The sequence below is a fragment of the Solanum pennellii genome, chromosome 10, assembly GCF_001406875.1.
Source record: "Solanum pennellii chromosome 10, SPENNV200".
NCBI classification, from domain to species: Eukaryota; Viridiplantae; Streptophyta; class Magnoliopsida; order Solanales; family Solanaceae; genus Solanum; species Solanum pennellii.
In genome coordinates this window covers 2,822,342-2,840,307 of record NC_028646.1, presented here as the reverse complement: position 1 = coordinate 2,840,307, position 17,966 = coordinate 2,822,342, and the positions used below count along the sequence as shown (strand labels likewise).

General features: G+C 33.7%; 5 protein-coding genes and 2 non-coding genes across 7 annotated transcripts; 4 read left to right on the top strand and 3 right to left on the bottom strand.

Moving 5' to 3' along the window:
* Window positions 1-2,032: 2,032 nt before the first annotated feature.
* On the bottom strand, window positions 2,033-5,170 carry LOC107031841. The gene is made up of 2 exons (XM_015233329.2): window positions 4,651-5,170; window positions 2,033-2,967 (listed from the first exon to the last, which is right to left on the bottom strand). The coding sequence occupies exons 1-2, from the start codon at window positions 5,021-5,023 to the stop codon at window positions 2,273-2,275; spliced, it is 1,068 nt and encodes a 355-aa protein (XP_015088815.1). The 5' UTR covers window positions 5,024-5,170; the 3' UTR covers window positions 2,033-2,272.
* Window positions 5,171-5,894: 724 nt separating this feature from the next.
* Window positions 5,895-7,302, top strand: LOC107032309 (putative pentatricopeptide repeat-containing protein At1g03510). The gene has a single exon (XM_015233898.2). It carries the CDS (start codon window positions 5,907-5,909, stop codon window positions 7,191-7,193), a length of 1,287 nt encoding a protein of 428 aa, XP_015089384.1. The 5' UTR covers window positions 5,895-5,906; the 3' UTR covers window positions 7,194-7,302.
* A 114-nt stretch (window positions 7,303-7,416) lies between these two features.
* LOC107032308 (F-box protein At3g07870-like) lies at window positions 7,417-8,951 on the bottom strand. Its single transcript, XM_015233897.1, has one exon. The coding sequence runs from the start codon at window positions 8,898-8,900 to the stop codon at window positions 7,743-7,745; it is 1,158 nt and encodes a 385-aa protein (XP_015089383.1). The 5' UTR covers window positions 8,901-8,951; the 3' UTR covers window positions 7,417-7,742.
* Window positions 8,952-9,853: 902 nt separating this feature from the next.
* TRNAD-GUC lies at window positions 9,854-9,925 on the top strand. The gene has a single exon. It is a non-coding gene; the product is annotated as a tRNA-Asp (tRNA).
* Window positions 9,926-10,324: 399 nt separating this feature from the next.
* Window positions 10,325-10,408, bottom strand: TRNAY-GUA. Its single transcript is given in 2 exon segments — window positions 10,325-10,360; window positions 10,372-10,408. It is a non-coding gene; the product is annotated as a tRNA-Tyr (tRNA).
* A 1,133-nt stretch (window positions 10,409-11,541) lies between these two features.
* Window positions 11,542-12,768, top strand: LOC107001933 (syntaxin-124-like). The gene is made up of 2 exons (XM_015199885.2): window positions 11,542-12,187; window positions 12,269-12,768. The coding sequence occupies exons 1-2, from the start codon at window positions 11,685-11,687 to the stop codon at window positions 12,699-12,701; spliced, it is 936 nt and encodes a 311-aa protein (XP_015055371.1). The 5' UTR covers window positions 11,542-11,684; the 3' UTR covers window positions 12,702-12,768.
* A 533-nt stretch (window positions 12,769-13,301) lies between these two features.
* Window positions 13,302-15,723, top strand: LOC107032418 (pentatricopeptide repeat-containing protein At1g03540). The gene has a single exon (XM_015234017.2). It carries the CDS (start codon window positions 13,338-13,340, stop codon window positions 15,129-15,131), a length of 1,794 nt encoding a protein of 597 aa, XP_015089503.1. The 5' UTR covers window positions 13,302-13,337; the 3' UTR covers window positions 15,132-15,723.
* The last annotated feature ends 2,243 nt before the right edge of the window (window positions 15,724-17,966 follow it).

Here is a 17,966-nt window from a genome sequence, read left to right as displayed (position 1 = left end):
GAGAAAACAAAAATCAAAATTATATATGAAAAAGAATAAGTTTGAATCTTACATTTTAAAGAACAATAATTCTTTCAAAGATTCATTTTTAGGTTTGAAGAGTTAAGATTTGAGAAAAATCAAGAAAAATATGATAAATTAGGTCACCATTTTTGAATGAGTGGGTTGGTGAGGGAGAAGAGGTAATTAGGGTTCTTAAAAAGTGAAGATTGTTCTTAAAATGGATAATGGGTCGGATAATACCGTTGGAGGGGCAAATTTAATTTTTAAAAAAATGTTAAAAGATGACTAACGCGCCGTTCTAAGTTGTAACAACACACGCACATGACTAGTGTTCGAAAGGTTGAAAATAATTCACATCAAATATATTAAAAGATATATAAACACCTGTATAATTTAAGTATTAAAACAAGTGTTCGTGCCAAATTCATATTAGTATTTATATATTTTCCTATTATAATAAGTTCTCTTAACCAAATCATTGCCTTGTTTTCTTATTCTTTAAAAATTGATGTAAAGGATTTACCTATTAAGCAAATAAATCACATTATTCAATCTTAAAATAGTTAAAGCGGCAACAAAACATATAAAGTAATAACATTGAATGATGAAATAACTACTTTTGAAATAGACATATTTTTCTCATATCAATAATTTTATGAATACCAATCAAAGTTTAGACACCTGTTTACACAATTAAAAACGGAAAAGGGCCTAAAATACCCCCCAAAGTATTGGAAATGGTACAAAATTATCCTCCATCCACCTATTGGCTCCAAAATACCCTTCCCACCCACATATTGTGTCCAAAATACCCTTGTCATCCACCTTTTAGTTCAAAATTGACCACTTATTAATGGTTTTATATTTAAACTATTTAAATATTTTTTAAAATACGTGGTGCTCAACTGTATGTTGTAATTTAACTTATAAGTATAATTTATAAATCAATCCACTACCCACCCCATTAATAATTAAATCCCTCTAAATTAATGAACCCGTCACATTATTAATGCAAGCTACCGCCAATTGAGTGTTTTTAAAAATTATAGAAGTAAATTATCATACATTTAAGTGGCTAAATAAAAATCACCAATAAACTTAAAAGTCTAACTATGTTTATCTTAATTATTCTTACGTCTCAATTATGTGATGTTACTTCATATGTAACTTTTTTTCAAAATAATATATTAAAGTTTTAAAATAAATCATAAATATTTATAAAATTATCTTTAAAAAAAGTGCATGAATCAATTCGGGATGTATTACTTCTTTACCTTTAATCATAAATTTCTAATTCTATTTTGAAAGAAAGTGTCCTCCTAAATAAGCGGCTCAACCTAAATTTAATTGGGGCTCCGATTCGGACTCGAATAATTTTGAATGTCATTTTCAGAAATCTATAATTTCATCGTGTTTTAGTAGTGTTTATGACGATTTTGATATTATAATTGAATTATTAATTGGGTGAGGTTTAGTTAGTAATGAGTGTGTAGTGTTTTGGTTTATAAATTATATTAATAAATTATAATTATAATCAATAATTGAACGCCAAGTATTTTAAAAAATATTTAAAAAGTTTAATTTTAAAACAATTTAAAAAGTGGTCAATTTTGAACACAAGGTGGATGACAAGGATATTTTGGAGCCAACAGGTGGATGAAGGTAATTTTGTACCATTTTCAATATTTTAAGGATATTTTAGGCCCTTGTCCGAATTAAAAATGAAATATAATAGGGTCATTTGACATGTGGAATAAAGGTAATAACTCGAAATAAAATTTGGGATTAATTTATCCCATTTTTTATTTGAGATATTAGCTGATCCCAAAAATTATTTTATACCATGGTGGATATTATCCCATATAGAAGGTGGCATAAAATAATCCCACCGAAAAAATAAAATTTAACCTTTTTTCTCGAATAAGTTGGACACGTGAAGTTCATCTGTTTCATGTTGAAGTTTCCATTAATGACAATGATGAATACGATGCGATTTGCTAAAAACAATGGTACGACTGGACCAAAACTGTAACAGAACTCAAAATTGAGAAATTTCATATATGTAGAAGGCAACAAAGATTACAACTTTAGTACAGTCAAGAGCAAAATTTGAAAGAAAATAAGCTCTAAGTTGTACAAAAAGAACTGGACAGGCAATAAAAAGAGAAACAACAAGCAATTCTGCCAAATGAGAGAACATGCTCTCACTGTAGAAACTAACAACTAAATATGCTCTACCAGCTCGAAAAGGGGGCAAGCTTGTTGCATGTCAAACGATCATCCAAGTCAAATGTCGATAACCAGCCCATTTTGCAGCAAGTCGGACACCAATGGCCAATGCAGCACATATCAGAGGAACCGGGACCTTCCTAACTGCACCGGTAGTTTCCCCTTCACTTTTATTCAAAGGTGTTTTAGAGTATTGCAGAATGGCCAAAGCAGCGTAAGAGACCATTACTACCAGTCTAACCCAAGGTTCTCCCACAGCAGCTAATGCAGCAGCAGCAGGCATTGCGGAAGACACATAATCTCTTTTTTTGATAAATCGAGCAAAGAGAAACAAGCCTAAGAGTATAAACCAAAAGAACAGCTCGGAAATATAACCTCTCACAGCAGCATATCCCATTATTCCAGCTGCTGTAAGAAGGTACGGTTGGCTGTTCACAGAATCTGGAGCTGCCGCTTCACCAATAGCAAGAACACAAGAGGCCAAAATGATGATTGTTGTCAGCTCTTGTACTGGTGCATATGCAATTACACTGGAGTAGAAAGCTCGAATGGAATAAATTGATGATTCAATAAATCTAATTACAGCTGTGATCTGATCCCCTATGAAGTAGTATACAACAGCGAATGCAAGTTTCGAGATGTAACCGAGAAATCGGAAGACAGCATCCACAGCCTTTTTCCAATTACCCAGTTCCCATAAGACAGTCCTCCAGGCATATAGAAGAAAGGCTAATGCTGCATATTGACAACAATTACGGAGTCAGTGAAGTACTCTATGTTTATAGCTGGAACACTTATTCATAAATAGAGAGCTACACATGAAAAGTGCAGAACACGAATGTGGTTTACTACCCAAATGAGAATCGTAAGAAAATCAAATGATTAACAAGTACACAATACTCTAACAGTAGATACGTGTTCCCAGCAAGTTCTCCACCAAAACTACGTGGTATCTTGGGTTTCTTTCTACTAGTATCAATAAAAAAATATTATCAAGCAGCTTACGGTATCATGTAGTCCAAACAAAGACATAACAGTAAACCCTCATCAATTTTGAAGAATTGTTCAAAATATTGTGGCATTCATTAGATAAAGAGAATAGCGACCTGCTTACTGAAGGTTCGAAAATGTAGCTGCACTACCACTAATATCACCCAACGACTCAGCAGCAGCTATACTCATTCAATGGGAAAGAGAGGGGGGGATTGTGATTCTATGGAACTCAGTCATCATGCATATTATACCACTCAATAATAGGTACTCAGTCAAATGATATTATAGGTATATGGTTCACCTGTCCCATGGCTCAAGATCTAAACTAGTTCTCAAACTTAAGAATCTATCTATACGTACTGATTGCACAAATTAATACATTTGCTGTGTATCCAGCGCTGTTGAAGAAAGTGGACTGTCTTGTAGTTTATTCATGAACCTTAGAAAACGAGAACACAAAAAATCTAGTACAAAAATGAAAGGTAACTGAGGCACCTAGAACAGAGTGTAAATTGTGAAAAAAGATCCTCAAGGAAACAATTCTGTCAAAGCAGGTACGAATGGGATTGTATCATGCACATGGCTTTATAGAGTGACTTTTGAGACCGCTTTTAACTAGTGTATGGTTTTCCGGAATTGTGTAAAGTTCAATTTCTCCTTCTGGTGCCTTTCTTATATCAGCTACTTTACTAAATATAAAGAGACGAGAATCTATTTTAGATGAGAGTTAACCAGAATCAAACAGGAGGATAGGTAGTCCTAGTTTACCATTATTAAGCTATTATCTTAAGCCATTGAACTACTGGAAGGAAATAACAATATTCATTCTATAAAGATCACATTTTCCCCCCTTCATTCAAATAAGAGCAGCATTCGTTCAGACTTCATGCATTGCACAGGATGATCTCTATCCTCATCTCAATATCTTTCATCTGTTCCCATTACGAATTCCCTAATCACTACACTAGCAAACAACAGCACATGAAACATCAAACCAAGTAAAACAGTAAAAAAAAAGCTAGAGTACAATCAGACTGTAAAAAGATTAGTTTCACAAACATATCAATCAATCAACTAAGCCTGCTTGGGGTCGACTATATATTTATATCCATTTTGTTGGCGGAAGGTAGCAGGTACACCATGAAACTAGTCGAGTTGCCAGCAAGCTAGTCCAAACACCACTGTTATCAAAAGAAAGTAAAACAGAAAAACAAAAGCTGACTTCTTTTCTTTTTGTAAGGGCAATTCAATTCTCATACAGCAATACCAAAGCCAAATTACCAAAAGATTAGTTTCAAAGACATATCAATCAATCAATTATGCCTTCTGGGGTCAACTATATGAATCATTTATAACCATTCTACTTTATTTGCGGCAGTTTTTTTCCCTACAAAAAGTACATATGATAGAGTTTTTTTGATATACCTATGAACCAAGGCCATCTAACAGGCTTATCAGGAGCTTCTTTACTCAAGTATCTGAATCTATCAGGCATTGTGCTCTCTCCACGAACATCAATTTCAGCTTTATCAACACTGTTCCCATAATCTACTCCACTACTCTCAGCTTTCACAATAAACCCATTTTTCCTACGTAATTGAAATCCACAATCACTATTGAAAATCCCACAACATTTGTGTTTCAATTCGAGTTTCAAAGGCTTAATTCTGGCAATAGATGAGGGAAAATCAAGAATTTGATTATGAGATAAAGCATTTGAAGGAAAATTTGAGGAGATTTTATGGGTTTTCTTGAGAGTGGGAACTGAAGATGAGAAAAATGAGAGAGTAATCGACATTGTTGTTAAGGGTTTAGGGTTTTGCCATCACCAGAAAATTGGGGTTTTGCAAAATCCGGTAGCCCGCCAGACAACCCGGTGACCCGACCCGAAAAATTCATAAATCTATAAATTGAAAATTTTTATGCATAAATTATGTAAAAATTAGGTGAGATGAACAATTTTTTGGGTCTGCTGTGTGTTTCAATAGGAAAATAGTTGTATTTTAGTGCAATTTTTTTTTGGTACAATCAATTTTTTTTCCAGATGTGTTGTATAAATTAGATTTTTATTTATATAATTACTTTTTGATTGGTATGACTTGATAAAAATATTATTAATATCATACATAGTGCAGTATCATATTAACAATTGCCTATATTTTTCTTGTGGCCAAATACATAAACAGATTCTTAAACTTGTCGAGTTTTTTTCCTCGGGTACCTTAATTATGTTCATTTTTTTTATTAAATTATTGAACTACCCATAATTTGTTCCTTTAAAACACTGTTGGTTGATTTTGATCGGCTTTTCTATAGTAAATGCCTTCAATTGTGTTCGAATTGTAATAATTTTGATTGAAGGAATGAAGACAAACCGTGTTAGTCTCATTTGTTTTCTAATGTGTTCAAATGATTTAAGTAAAATACAATTATTCTTGAACATTTTCATTATCAATTGGATTAATGAGTTCTGAAACAACATATGTATCCTCTATCAATACCCCTCACAAATCTGGTTCCACATCAGACAACAGTGTTTGTTTAAACGAAACAAATTATGGAGGTTCAATGATTTAATAGGAAAATAACGTAGTTAAGGTACCCGAGAAAAAAAACAATCCATTACGACTTTGTTTTATTGGGTATATATATATTCAAAACAAGGCAAAAAGCACAAAGCAATGAGTTCTTTTTCTTCAAACTTCAAACTTTTGCTTTCTTACACAAAACTCTTAACATCTCATGTCAATCAAGGCAAACATGAACAAGCTCTTTCTCTTTTCCACCAAATCCATTCAACTCTCTCTCATTCACTCGACCCCTTCGTGTTCCCTCTCGCCCTCAAATCTTGCGCCGCGCTGAGTTTCTCTCAGCTCGGCGCAACCATTCACGCACACACAATCAAAGCCTCTTTCGGTTCCAACCCCTTTGTTGCTTGTGCATTAGTAGACATGTACGGGAAATGTGTCTCTGTAGAGTATGCACGCCAACTGTTTGATGAATCTCCGGAGAGAAATGTAGTCGTTTGGAACTCGATGATATCGGTTTACGCGCATTGTAATGATGTTGGGAGGGCGTTGGAGTTGTTTCGAGTGATGGATGTGGAGCCTAATTCTTCTACTTTTAACGCGATTATCGCGGGGTTGGCGGAGACAGAGGATGGGTTTAGTAAGGCTGTTTTGTGTTACAGAGAGATGGGGAGGATGGGGTTGAGGCCAAATTTGATTACGGTTCTTGCGTTGTTGCGTGCTTGTCTTGGTATGGCGGATGTGAATTTGATCGAACAGATTCATGGGTATTCGATAAGGAATGATATTGATCCAGATCCGCAATTGAGAAGTGGATTAATCGAGGCTTATGGGCGTTGCGGGTGTCTTGAGAAAGCTCATCTTGTGTTTCTTAGTATGAGAAACAGGGATGTGGTTGCTTGGAGTAGTTTGATATCAGCTTACGCGTTTCATGGTCAAGCAAGAACCGCGCTTGAAGTTTTCGAGCAAATGCAGAAGGCTAATATCAAGCCTGATGGAATTACTTTTCTTGGGGTTTTGAAAGCTTGTAGTCATGCTGGACTACCTGATGAAGCACAGATGTACTTTTCTCGTATGAGAGTTCGTTATGGTGTTGAAGCAAGCAGTGATCACTACGCGTGTTTGATAGATGTATTGAGTAGGTCAGGAAGATTGCATCAGGCGTATGACGTTATTAGGAAAATGCCAGTGAAAGTAACTGCAAAAGCTTGGGGAGCACTACTTGCTTCTTGTCGAACTTATGGAGAAGTTGAGCTAGCAGAAATAGCTGGAAGAGCTTTATTTGAAGTAGAGCCTGAGAATCCTGCAAATTTTGTGATTCTGGCAAGAATTTATTCCAGTAATGGGCGATTTGAGGAAGCGGAAAAACTCAGAAGAGAGATGATCAAGAGGGGTATGAAAACAGCCCCCGGTAGCAGCTGGGTAGTACATCAAGATTGACATATCCGGGAAACAGAGATGTCTATTGTGAAGTTCCATGTAATTTGAACTCGAGTTTTGTATTTGATTTTCGCATCAATGGCAGAAAAGAAATCAAGTCTTTCGAGTACGGATCGTTCTAAAAATATTTGATTGATATACAAAGAAGAGTAGCAACATCATCTTAAAAGGGCTAACCATATTTAGCTCAAAAAGAAAAAAGAACAATGAAAATCACAGTAGCTACAACAAAATAATATGACACTCGATATGATAATCGACGAATAAAGACAAGGTCCATTGCTTGATTAGGATAAGGTTTCACAACAAGATTACACTAACAACTAATGTAATACAATGAGTGATTCCATGTAATTCAACATTCAGTATATTACCTTCTGATCAGATAGCTCTAAACAATATCTACCAAATTTGATATAAAACATCACTTCCACTACCTTGAAACAACCATTAACTTTGGTAAAATGTCTTGCCTTGTGATCACATTCTTCTTTATTGTATCGATAACTTTTGTAGTCCAGCTACTCATTCGGTCCATAAATCTCCCATTCATTCCAACAACCCACGCGAAACGACATTGTTTCCTTTAAGCAAAATAAGTGATTCCATGTAATTTTGAACATAAAACGAGCGAGAGCTCCCTTGAATACGAAGACCCCAATTTTGTCCACTATTTGGATCATACGAAACCAAATCATTACTCCTAGTTGAAAATAGAACTTCACCGTTTTTCCTAAATCCAACTACTTTCTCCATACCTGCAACCAAATTTATACGATACAATCTACTCCAAGATTCCGAAACTCCATACTGCTTCATCACCCATACTTCACATGAAGCAACATCTATCTCCCTCTCATACTTAACAACAGCAAGCGATTCCTCAAACAACACAACCGATAAATGCGTTGCAATTACACCAACTAAAGCATCCGGCAACATAATCTCCCCAAACACCTCATCCGCTATACTAAACGTCATAACTAAACTCCGAAGTTCACCACCATTCGCAACCACATCATACGCAATCCAATGTACAACTCCATTCACAAAAACCTGAGACCACATAAACTCCACTATACAGTGCTTAATCTCAACCCCAATCACTATCCTCCAAACCCCACTATTAATCGAATAAATTTCAATCTCCGGAGGATCTTTATACACAACATCATCGGTCTTACGATACACAAGTCTAACCAACTTATAGTCATCAGACTCACGCAAATCAGCACCAAATCCAAAAACAAACATATGAGGCGACTGAGGATTAATCGAAGGCATTGGTAAAATTATAAATTTCTTAATAGAAGGGTTCCACAAAATAAGACTCCGCAACTCACCAAACAAATCATCTGACAAACACAGAATGCCATTGCAGCTGCCAACAATTCTGAAATACCCAAGTGGGCAATTGAATGGGAAATACAGTTCCGATGTGAAATTCAAGTTAAAGGGTCGATTTTTAGAGTCTTCAAACAATAAATAGTGTTCTCTGTTGCAAGAACTGTCATAACGCCTGACAAAAAGGGTTTCGGAATGTGGGGTTTGGGCGAAGTGAGCTGAGATGAAAGGATAACTGGTGATAAGTGAATACCATGATTTGCATACGACTGTGAATCGAATTAACGATTCAGCCGGAAGTTTCAGTAAAATTTCTCTTAAAAGTTCAAGAGGAAAGTAGAAGGAGTCGGAATCAGCCGCCATTGATGAATTGAGAGAGAGAGAAACGAAAACCGCAAAAGAGTGTGTTTTATTTAAGAGAAAAGTACAATAATTAAACCCTAAAAGTTAACTAATTACTATTTTTAACTCTAAACTTAATCCTATGATATCTTCATCCAATGTATTAAATGACTCTTAATATATTGTGTTAACTAAACTTAATTATAAGGTAATCTATCAAATGATTTTTATAGTGTATTGTGTTAATTAGTACTTTTTTTTGTTTCTACTTATATGATATTATTTAACTGGATAAAAAAATTTCTTGATTTTGATTCCTTATAAATTCGGTATGAATTCTGAATTCGATTTTATATTCAAACATGATTTATTTGGGGGTTAGAAAATGATATAGAATTCCAAAGAACTCGTTTTATTAGACCATGTGAAACTAACACTAATAGAAGCAACATAACTGTATCATTCACTATGTAAATTGTTATTTCTTTGGCAGTGATCAAATTTGATGGCTTACTAAGGAAAAGACGAAGTAAGAACATGCTATTAGAGATATTGCAACATATATTGGAAGGAAGACTTATATTGCTATTAAGCATCAAAATTTATGTTTTTATGTGATCGCAACATCAAGAAAATTTATCAACTAAATTCAAATTCTTTAGCAAGCATTTGACACTTTAATTTGACTATTAAGCATCAAAATTTATGTTTTTATGTGATTGCAACATCCAGAAAATTTATCAACTAAGTCCAAATTCTTTAGCAAGCATTTGACACTTCAATTTTGACTCATCATCAGTGATTATATTTTTTTTAGGTTCATATATAAAATGAATAGTGATCCTATATTTTTTAGGATCATATCTAAAATGAATCAAAGGAGATTGTATTAATCAATTATAATAATAAAATTTTGTACAAAGTTCTTATAACAATTAAATATAAACGTAAACCAGTAGTGATTAAAACAACAAGTCGTTGTAGTATAGTGGTAAGTATTCCCGCTTGTCACGCGGGTGACCCGGGTTCGATCCCCGGCAACGGCGTTTTCTCTCACATTTTTAAGGTAAAATTTCATTTTGACGGAATTTTTTTTTTTGCTTGTTCTCAAACGCTTATTATGTAGATAGGTTAATATTGCGTGTTCCAAAGGCTTACTACATAGATAGGTTAATATTGTGTGTTCTCAAACGCTTACTACATAGAAAAAGTTAATATTGTGTGTTCTCAAACACTTGCTACATAAATAGGTTAATATTATAAATTGGTCTGGTTTAATTATAAAATATTTTTTAAAAGAAGTTAAAAAACCATTCCGGCCCGCCAGACGCATAATGTTGTGTTTTCTCAAACGCTTACACTAGATAGGTTGATATTATAAATCGGTTCGGCTCGATTATAAAATATTTCGGAAAAAAAAAAATTTAAAAAGGAAAAAAAAACATTCCGACCTGCCGGATTCGAACCAGCGACCTAAGGATTCCAGCAACAACTACAGTCCTCCGCTCTACCAACTGAGCTAAGGTCGGTTCTGCTTTCCGTTGCTCATAAATAATATAAATATATTTTTTCAATAATTTATTAGGAGAATTTTATCAGATAGACCCACTCCAAATAAAAAAATTGACATAAATATACTACCAAAAAATTATAAGATTTTCTGCAAATTTTATTCAAACATAAAATGATTTGTACAAGTAAAACTGTTATCTTTTAAGTAATCTGAAGAGTTAATCGTGTTAAATAAAGTAGGAAGTGTTGTTCTAATGTATAATTTGTCTTGTATCTCATTCTATGTCAATATGTGTTTGACATGCGCAAAATTTGAAAAATAAATTAAAGATTTCTTTTTTAAAAATAAAAAAGATATAGTTTAACCACGCCGTAGATTCATACCATTAATGTTAAAATAAAAAATTGAAAATTAAATTATTTTTAGTATAAATAAAAATAGACAAACAGAATTCCTTAAACATCTTACTATTTTCACTTAATACCATATTTTGTATATATAGGAAAGAAATGTTAATATTATGACATGCGTCTTAACTTATATATCATGCACTTCGCTTTGATCACTCAGAGGCGGCTCAAGCGCATTAATGATCTAAAACAAAAATCAAACGATGCCTTAAACTTAAATTGTTAATTACTTTTATATAATTGATTTATTTTAGTTTTAATCTGATAATGTAACCATTATTGTTTTAAATTTCATGAGATATATTATTCCAAATACGTCAAATTTCTTCTAATAATCCCTTCTTTTTTCATGAAATATTTACTTTTACTACAATAGTATTCAATAGTTATTAAAAAATAATAACTTATAACCTATTATTATTAAAAATAAAGCCCCTTAAATTCGAAGGCTTAAAAAACATGTTTTTTTTTTAATATTGTCGAGCCACCCCTACGATCACTAATATCACACATATATATCTAGCATTTTAGTTTCCTATTTGGTCAAATAATTCATAATGACAAGTTTCTTTATGTAATACCAAGTGGCCAAAAAAACAACAAATCTTCCTATATTATCTACTGTCCTCAAGTTTGTTTTTGTGGAATTTTAATTACTACTAACAACTGACTGGTTCACCTCTAATAATATTACTTTCAAATCTTCACCAAACAATGATCATGGTTTGTTATTATCTCTTAATGAAGCCATTTCTCTTATTGCCTTCTCTTCTTACTCCGGGGCGACGATTGATGAGAGAAGGCATATACAAGAGAAAAAAAGTAAGAGTAATTCAACCTACTACGAAAAGAAATAAAGGAAAAAGGTGATTATTTATAAAAATGAATGACTTATTTTCTCCTTCGCTTAAAAAGTATCAGGACCTAAAACAACAGGTCCAGATGGATGATTTGGAATTAGGGACTGGGGGCACCGGTCCTTCCCATAACGAAAGCATTGATCTTGCTAAATTCTTCGAAGATGTAGAGAATGTGAAAGAGGATATGAAGGAGGTTGAGAAATTACACAAACGATTACAAGATTCAAACGAAGAGAGCAAAACCGTTCATAGTGCAAAAAAAGTAAAGGATATAAGGGCTCGAATGGACTCAGATGTGACACTTGTTTTGAAACGCGTTAAGATTATTAAAGGAAAACTTGAAGGCTTAGAAAGATCAAATGTAGCAAATAGAAAGAACTTGGGTTGTGGTCCAGGATCCTCTGCTGATCGAACAAGGACTTCTGTAGTTAGCGGTTTAGGGAAGAAACTAAAAGTTCTCATGGATGATTTTCAAGCATTGAGAGCGAAGATGAATTCAGAATATAAAGATACCGTGGCAAGAAGGTACTATTAGTCTATTTACTAAACTTATACATATTTAGAAATGTCTCTTAGTCTGAAATCATTTCATGTGTTTAATAACAGGTACTTCACGGTTACAGGAGAGAATGCAGACGATGAACTTATAGATAACTTAATATCAAGTGGAGAGAGCGAGTCGTTCCTACAAAAGGCGATTCAAGAACAAGGAAGAGGACAAATTATGGATACAATATCAGAAATTCAAGAAAGACATGATGCTGTGAAGGAGATTGAGAAGAATTTGATTGAACTACATCAAATATTTCTAGACATGGCTGCATTAGTAGAAGCACAAGGACAACAATTGAATGATATAGAGAGTCATGTGGCACATGCAAGTTCATTTGTTAGAAGAGGAACAGAACAATTAACAGAGGCTAGGGAGTTGCAAAAAAGTTCAAGAAAATGTACTTGCATTGCTATTCTCCTTATCATTCTTCTTATTATTGTACTAACTTTTCCACTTTGGTCACCATTAATTACTAGTAGGTTGTAGAAAATATTATAAATTAAGAATTTTTATTTTATTTTATTTTTACAATACTTATAGAAGTAATTTCTTATTTGTTAATGGCTTCCCTCATTTTGTACATATACATTGTAATGCTTAAATTAATATGTATAAAAAATGTGTAGATAGAGAACAAACAAATAAAAAAATACACACTTTTTTGATCGTAGACAGTGAAGTACACAAGATTTTATGTAAAATAATATCGATGTTTGATTATGTATATGATTGTCGAACTTTTTTTTTTTAGTATCGAGTAATTTTTAGGTTTTGTCCTTGTTTCGCTCTTTCTATTAGAAAATATGTAAACACAATTCTTTATGATTTGAATGAAAAAAGATAATCTCTTAGCTATCTCGGGTGTATCATTATCGTATATTTTAAGCTATTTAGCTCATATTCGATAGTATTTTTTTCATTTATTTTTAATTGTGGTTTTGAAAATCAAATAATATGAATTTTGATTACAATATTTTAAAATATATTTTTTTATCGTATTAATGAAAAAATTGAAATTTCGATTTGAAATTAGCCAAAGTTGTCTTTAGTGAGTGTGAACCAATCTTATAAAAGGCCATCGGAGAGTGCTAAATTTGAAAACTTCATCTTCAGATAGTGTCAATGTTCTTGAAATTATTTGTTCATCGCCATTACAGCTCTGTTACTTTCTTCACAAATACTCCATCTAAAGAATCAGAAATTATCCATCTTTGCAGGTCAGGTTTACTGTCTCAAGCTATAAAGCTTCTCAAAACCACAGAAAAAATCTCTTCAAAACCAATCGTATATGCTACATTGATACAGACATGTACTAAATCTCACTCATTCAATCATGGGGTTCAATTCCATACCCATGTCATCAAAACTGGGCTCGAAACGGATCGGTTCGTTGGGAATAGCTTACTTGCTCTCTACTTCAAATTGGGTTCAAATTTTCTTGAAACTCGGAGGTTCTTTGATGGAATGGTGTATAAGGATGTTGTTGCTTGGTCTTCGATGATAACGGGGTATGTTCGTATTGGGAAGCCTAAGATTTCACTGGAGTTATATGGGGAAATGATTGATATGGGTTTTGAGCCAAATGGGTTCACTTTGTCTGCTGTGATTAAAGCTTGTTCTGATATTGGGAAGTTGAAATTAGGGAGTGGATTTCATGGGGTTGTGATAAGCCGTGGATTTGAAGAGAATAATGTGATTGTGAGTGCGTTAATTGATATGTATGGTAAGAATTATGCATCAGGTGATGCACTTAAGCTGTTTGATGAATTGCCTGAACCAGATGCTGTTTGTTGGACCTCAGTTATTTCATCTCTCACGAGGAACGAATTGCACGAGGAGGCTTTGGGGTTCTTCTATACAATGCATAAGAAGAATGGACTGGCCCCGGATTTGTTTACGTTTGGAAGTGTGCTGACTGCATTAGGTAATTCTGGTAGGACGAGGCAAGGTAGACAAGTTCATGCTAAGATTGTGACTGCTGGTCTTTGTGGGAACGTGATTGTCGATAGTAGTTTAGTGGATATGTATGCAAAATGTGGGTTGGTTGATGTGTCTCAGCGTGTTTTTGACCGAATGGATAAGAGGAATTCTGTTTCGTGGTGTGCGTTAATGGGTGGCTACTGTCAAAAGGGTGAGTTTGACATTGTTATTGAGCTCTTTAGGACGATGGGGGAGGTTGATCTTTACTGCTTTGGGACTGTTCTTCGTGCCTGTGCAGGGTTGGCAGCGTTGAAGTCAGGGAAGGAAGTTCACTGCCAGTATTTGAGGAGAGGTGGCTGGAGTGATGTTATCGTGGAATCAGCTCTAGTTGATCTCTATGCAAAATGTGGCTTTGATAATTATGCCTATGTGATTTTTCGCCAAATGAATGTTAGGAACTCGGTTACCTGGAACTCAATGATATCTGGATTTGCTCAGAATGGGAAAGGCGCAGAAGCTATTGCAGTGTTCAAGGAGATGATTAGTGAAGGGGTTAAGCCAGATTATATCAGCTTTATCGCGGTTCTTTTTGCTTGTAGTCATAACGGTATGGTTGATGAAGGGCGAAAGTATTATCTCTCAATGATTAATGAGTATGGTATCAAAGCTCATATCGAGCATTATAGTTGCATGGTTGATCTTCTAGGTCGGGTTGGAGAGGTAGAAGAAGCTGAAAGCTTGATTCTAGGTTCGGAATTCAGAAACGATGCTTCCCTTTGGGCTACCCTACTTGGTGCTTGTACTAGCAATACAAATCCTACCGTTGCAGAGCGAATTGCAAAGAAAATGATGGAACTAAATCCCGATTATCATTTAAGTTATGTTCTTCTAGCAAATGTGTATAGAGCAGTAGGCCGGTGGGCTGATGCTCTTGAGATTCGGCGACAGATGCAAGAAAAAAGAGTGAATAAGATAACCGGGAAGAGCTGGATTTAAACAAATACTGACAAAGAGCTTTATCAGGACACCTTTGTTTCGACATGCAACTTGTATTCCTCTCGTGTATGGGTGACCCTTGTTTCGAGATGCAACTTGTATTCCTCTCATGTATGGGTGACCCTTATTTCGAGATGCAACGTGTATTCCTCTCGTGTATGGGTGACCCTTGTTTCTAGATGCAACTTGTATTCCTCTCGTGTATGGGTGACCCTTGTTTCGAGATGCAACTTGTATTCCTCTCATGTATGGGTGACCCTTGTTTCGAGATGCAACGTGTATTCCTCTCGTGTATGGGTGACTCTTGTTTCAAGATGCAACGCGTATTCCTCTCGTGTATGTAACCTTTGACCGGGTAAGCTTACAAGGCCCTTGTAACAAGAGGATATAGAACTTCATAGCTCAAAGGGTTCTAGTGGCACAAGCCTTTTAATAATAATAGCGAGGTGGCGAAATCAAATCCCACCCAACTCATTTAGGTTTGGTTTGATTATATTGATCCGTCTGTTTGTTAGCTCAACTCACCCATTAAAATTAATTTGATATGTAATCTAAATTGATTTTTGAGAAATTTTGTCCTAATACTTTTTTATATATGTAATATTATATAATTATTTTTTTTTAGGTACTAAAAGCTTATAAAAATAATAAAGAGTAAAGTGTTAGAAGTACTCTCAACTTATTAGAAATGGTTTTAAAATGCTCCCATGTTAAAACTGCCCTCAACCTAAAAAATGTAAAGGGAATTTTTTAAAGTAATAGGTGGAAGGATGATATTTTTGAACCATTTCTAAAAGGTTGAGGGCATTTTTGCCCCTTTTTCGAATAATAAATAAAGTTATTAAAAGGGAAAATTACGCGGTTAAACAAACTTGTACTACTTAATTACTTATCATATTTATAGTTTGCTATAATTACCATTCATGACTAACATTATACATTAATTATGTGGGCTGACTTCAAGTTTGTATAATTAGTCACATTTATATGTGTATAATTCACCAAAATATACAAATACATAATATACAATTATGTAATCAATATACTTATACAATTCACCTCTCTCCCACTCTCTGCCCTCTCTCGCTCGTCTCTCTCCTCCCTCTCCCAATCCGCCCACCTTTCTCCATTCTCTCCCAATCTCGCTTGCTTTTTATACAAATGTATATGTATAATATACAATTATCTAATCAATATACATATACAATTCACCTCTCTCCCACTCTCTACCCTCTCTCGCTTGCCTCTCTCCTCTCTCTCCCAATCTTGCTCGCGTCTCTCCTCCCTCTCCTAATATGGTCGCCTCTCTCCTCTCTCTCCCAATCTCGCTATCCATATATACAAATACATATGTATGATATACAATTATCTAACCAATATACATATACAATTCAACTCTCTTACATTTTTTGCCCTCTCTCGCCTCTCTCCTCTCTCCTCTCTCCTCCCTATAACATGTAGCTACGGATTGTAATTATCAAACTATAGCTATGGAGAGTAATTAGGCTATTTTTAGTGGCTATATGTGAAAGTTCCCCTTGTTAAAACTTGGTAAAAATTGGACGGGTTGAATTATGACACGTTACTAATTCGTTATTAACCTGTTTTGACCAAACTCATTTTGGCCCAAACAAATTTAAATTGAATTAGGTCTTGACCTGTTTATTGTCTTGACTCATTTTGATCCGCGAAAATCTAACTCAACTCGCTAATATTCAACCAAACTCAAGAGCAAGGGCGGCTCAACTCTAAAGCCACTAAAGCAGTGACTTTAGGGCCTCCGAAAACCCCAACTTAAGTTATGAAAACCTATCGAAGATGTGCAAAAAAAACCAAATTCCAATAAGAGGCAAGATTTAGATGAAGGAGATATACATACATAAAAAGAGACAACCAGATCTTAGGAAACAAAATAGAGAAGTAGAATATAAAGGAAGTACGTATTTATTATTACTTCTCTCTAGTTCTTTTTAGTTGTTATGTATTCTATAAAAATACTTGTTTCGAAATATTATAAAAAGGGGACAGATGTTGTACTAGTTATTATGCACATATTTTTTGAAATTTTATCATTGATGTAATAATAATGAAAAATCATACACAATTTGATTTATAGTTACTTTTTGTTTCTTAATTATTTCTCTAATTCATATTAATTTGAATCAATCATGCTTTAATATTGACTTTGTCAGATTGTCAAACTAATTAAATTATTAAATAATTAAATTTTTAAAAGAATTGTCTTAACTTTGAATGTATTTAAAAAAACAATTACTATAATATTGATTTATGTATTGAAAAGTATTAGTATAAAATATTATATAAGTAAAAAATGATACCTTAATTGACATATTTGATGAGTGAAATCTTAATCTTATTTTTAAACACTTTTAGAACGATTTTGATAGTTTATATAATAATTGATTCTATTGAAAAGTTTTCAAAACTACAATCAATAAAAGAGATTTGAATATTTGTGTTGTTATGTAACGTACATTAATTTATATATGCTTATTATTTTCTTACAAAATATTACAATTAATATTATATTGCCGCTTGAAAAAGAAAAATTAATTTTTAGATTATAATTAATTACAATTTTCGGAGAATAATATATATATATAATATTAAATAAACGTACCTTTCTTTTTCTAAATTTTGGCTTTAAGCCACCCTAAGAAATCTCCCAATTATGAAGAAATCCACGTTAGGGTTTCTTTCAATATTGTGAATTATGTTGAGTATGAATCCAATTGAGTGGATATTGATTGCTTGTGATTAAATTAGTAGTAAATCATGTTATTAAGATGAAATTACATGATTTCTATGCTAATC

Excerpts from the sequence above, each read along its gene's own strand:
- LOC107031841 (XM_015233329.2), bottom strand. The coding sequence starts at position 5,023 with ATGTCGATTACTCTCTCATTTTTCTCATCTTCAGTTCCCACTCTCAAG. Across the intron at positions 2,968-4,650 it reads TAGATGGCCTTGGTTCATAG|CATTAGCCTTTCTTCTATAT; the intron begins GTATATCAAAAA and ends GTCAATATGCAG.
- LOC107032309 (XM_015233898.2), top strand. The coding sequence starts at position 5,907 with ATGAGTTCTTTTTCTTCAAACTTCAAACTTTTGCTTTCTTACACAAAA.
- LOC107032308 (XM_015233897.1), bottom strand. The coding sequence starts at position 8,900 with ATGGCGGCTGATTCCGACTCCTTCTACTTTCCTCTTGAACTTTTAAGA.
- LOC107001933 (XM_015199885.2), top strand. The coding sequence starts at position 11,685 with ATGAATGACTTATTTTCTCCTTCGCTTAAAAAGTATCAGGACCTAAAA. Across the intron at positions 12,188-12,268 it reads AAAGATACCGTGGCAAGAAG|GTACTTCACGGTTACAGGAG; the intron begins GTACTATTAGTC and ends GTTTAATAACAG.
- LOC107032418 (XM_015234017.2), top strand. The coding sequence starts at position 13,338 with ATGTTCTTGAAATTATTTGTTCATCGCCATTACAGCTCTGTTACTTTC.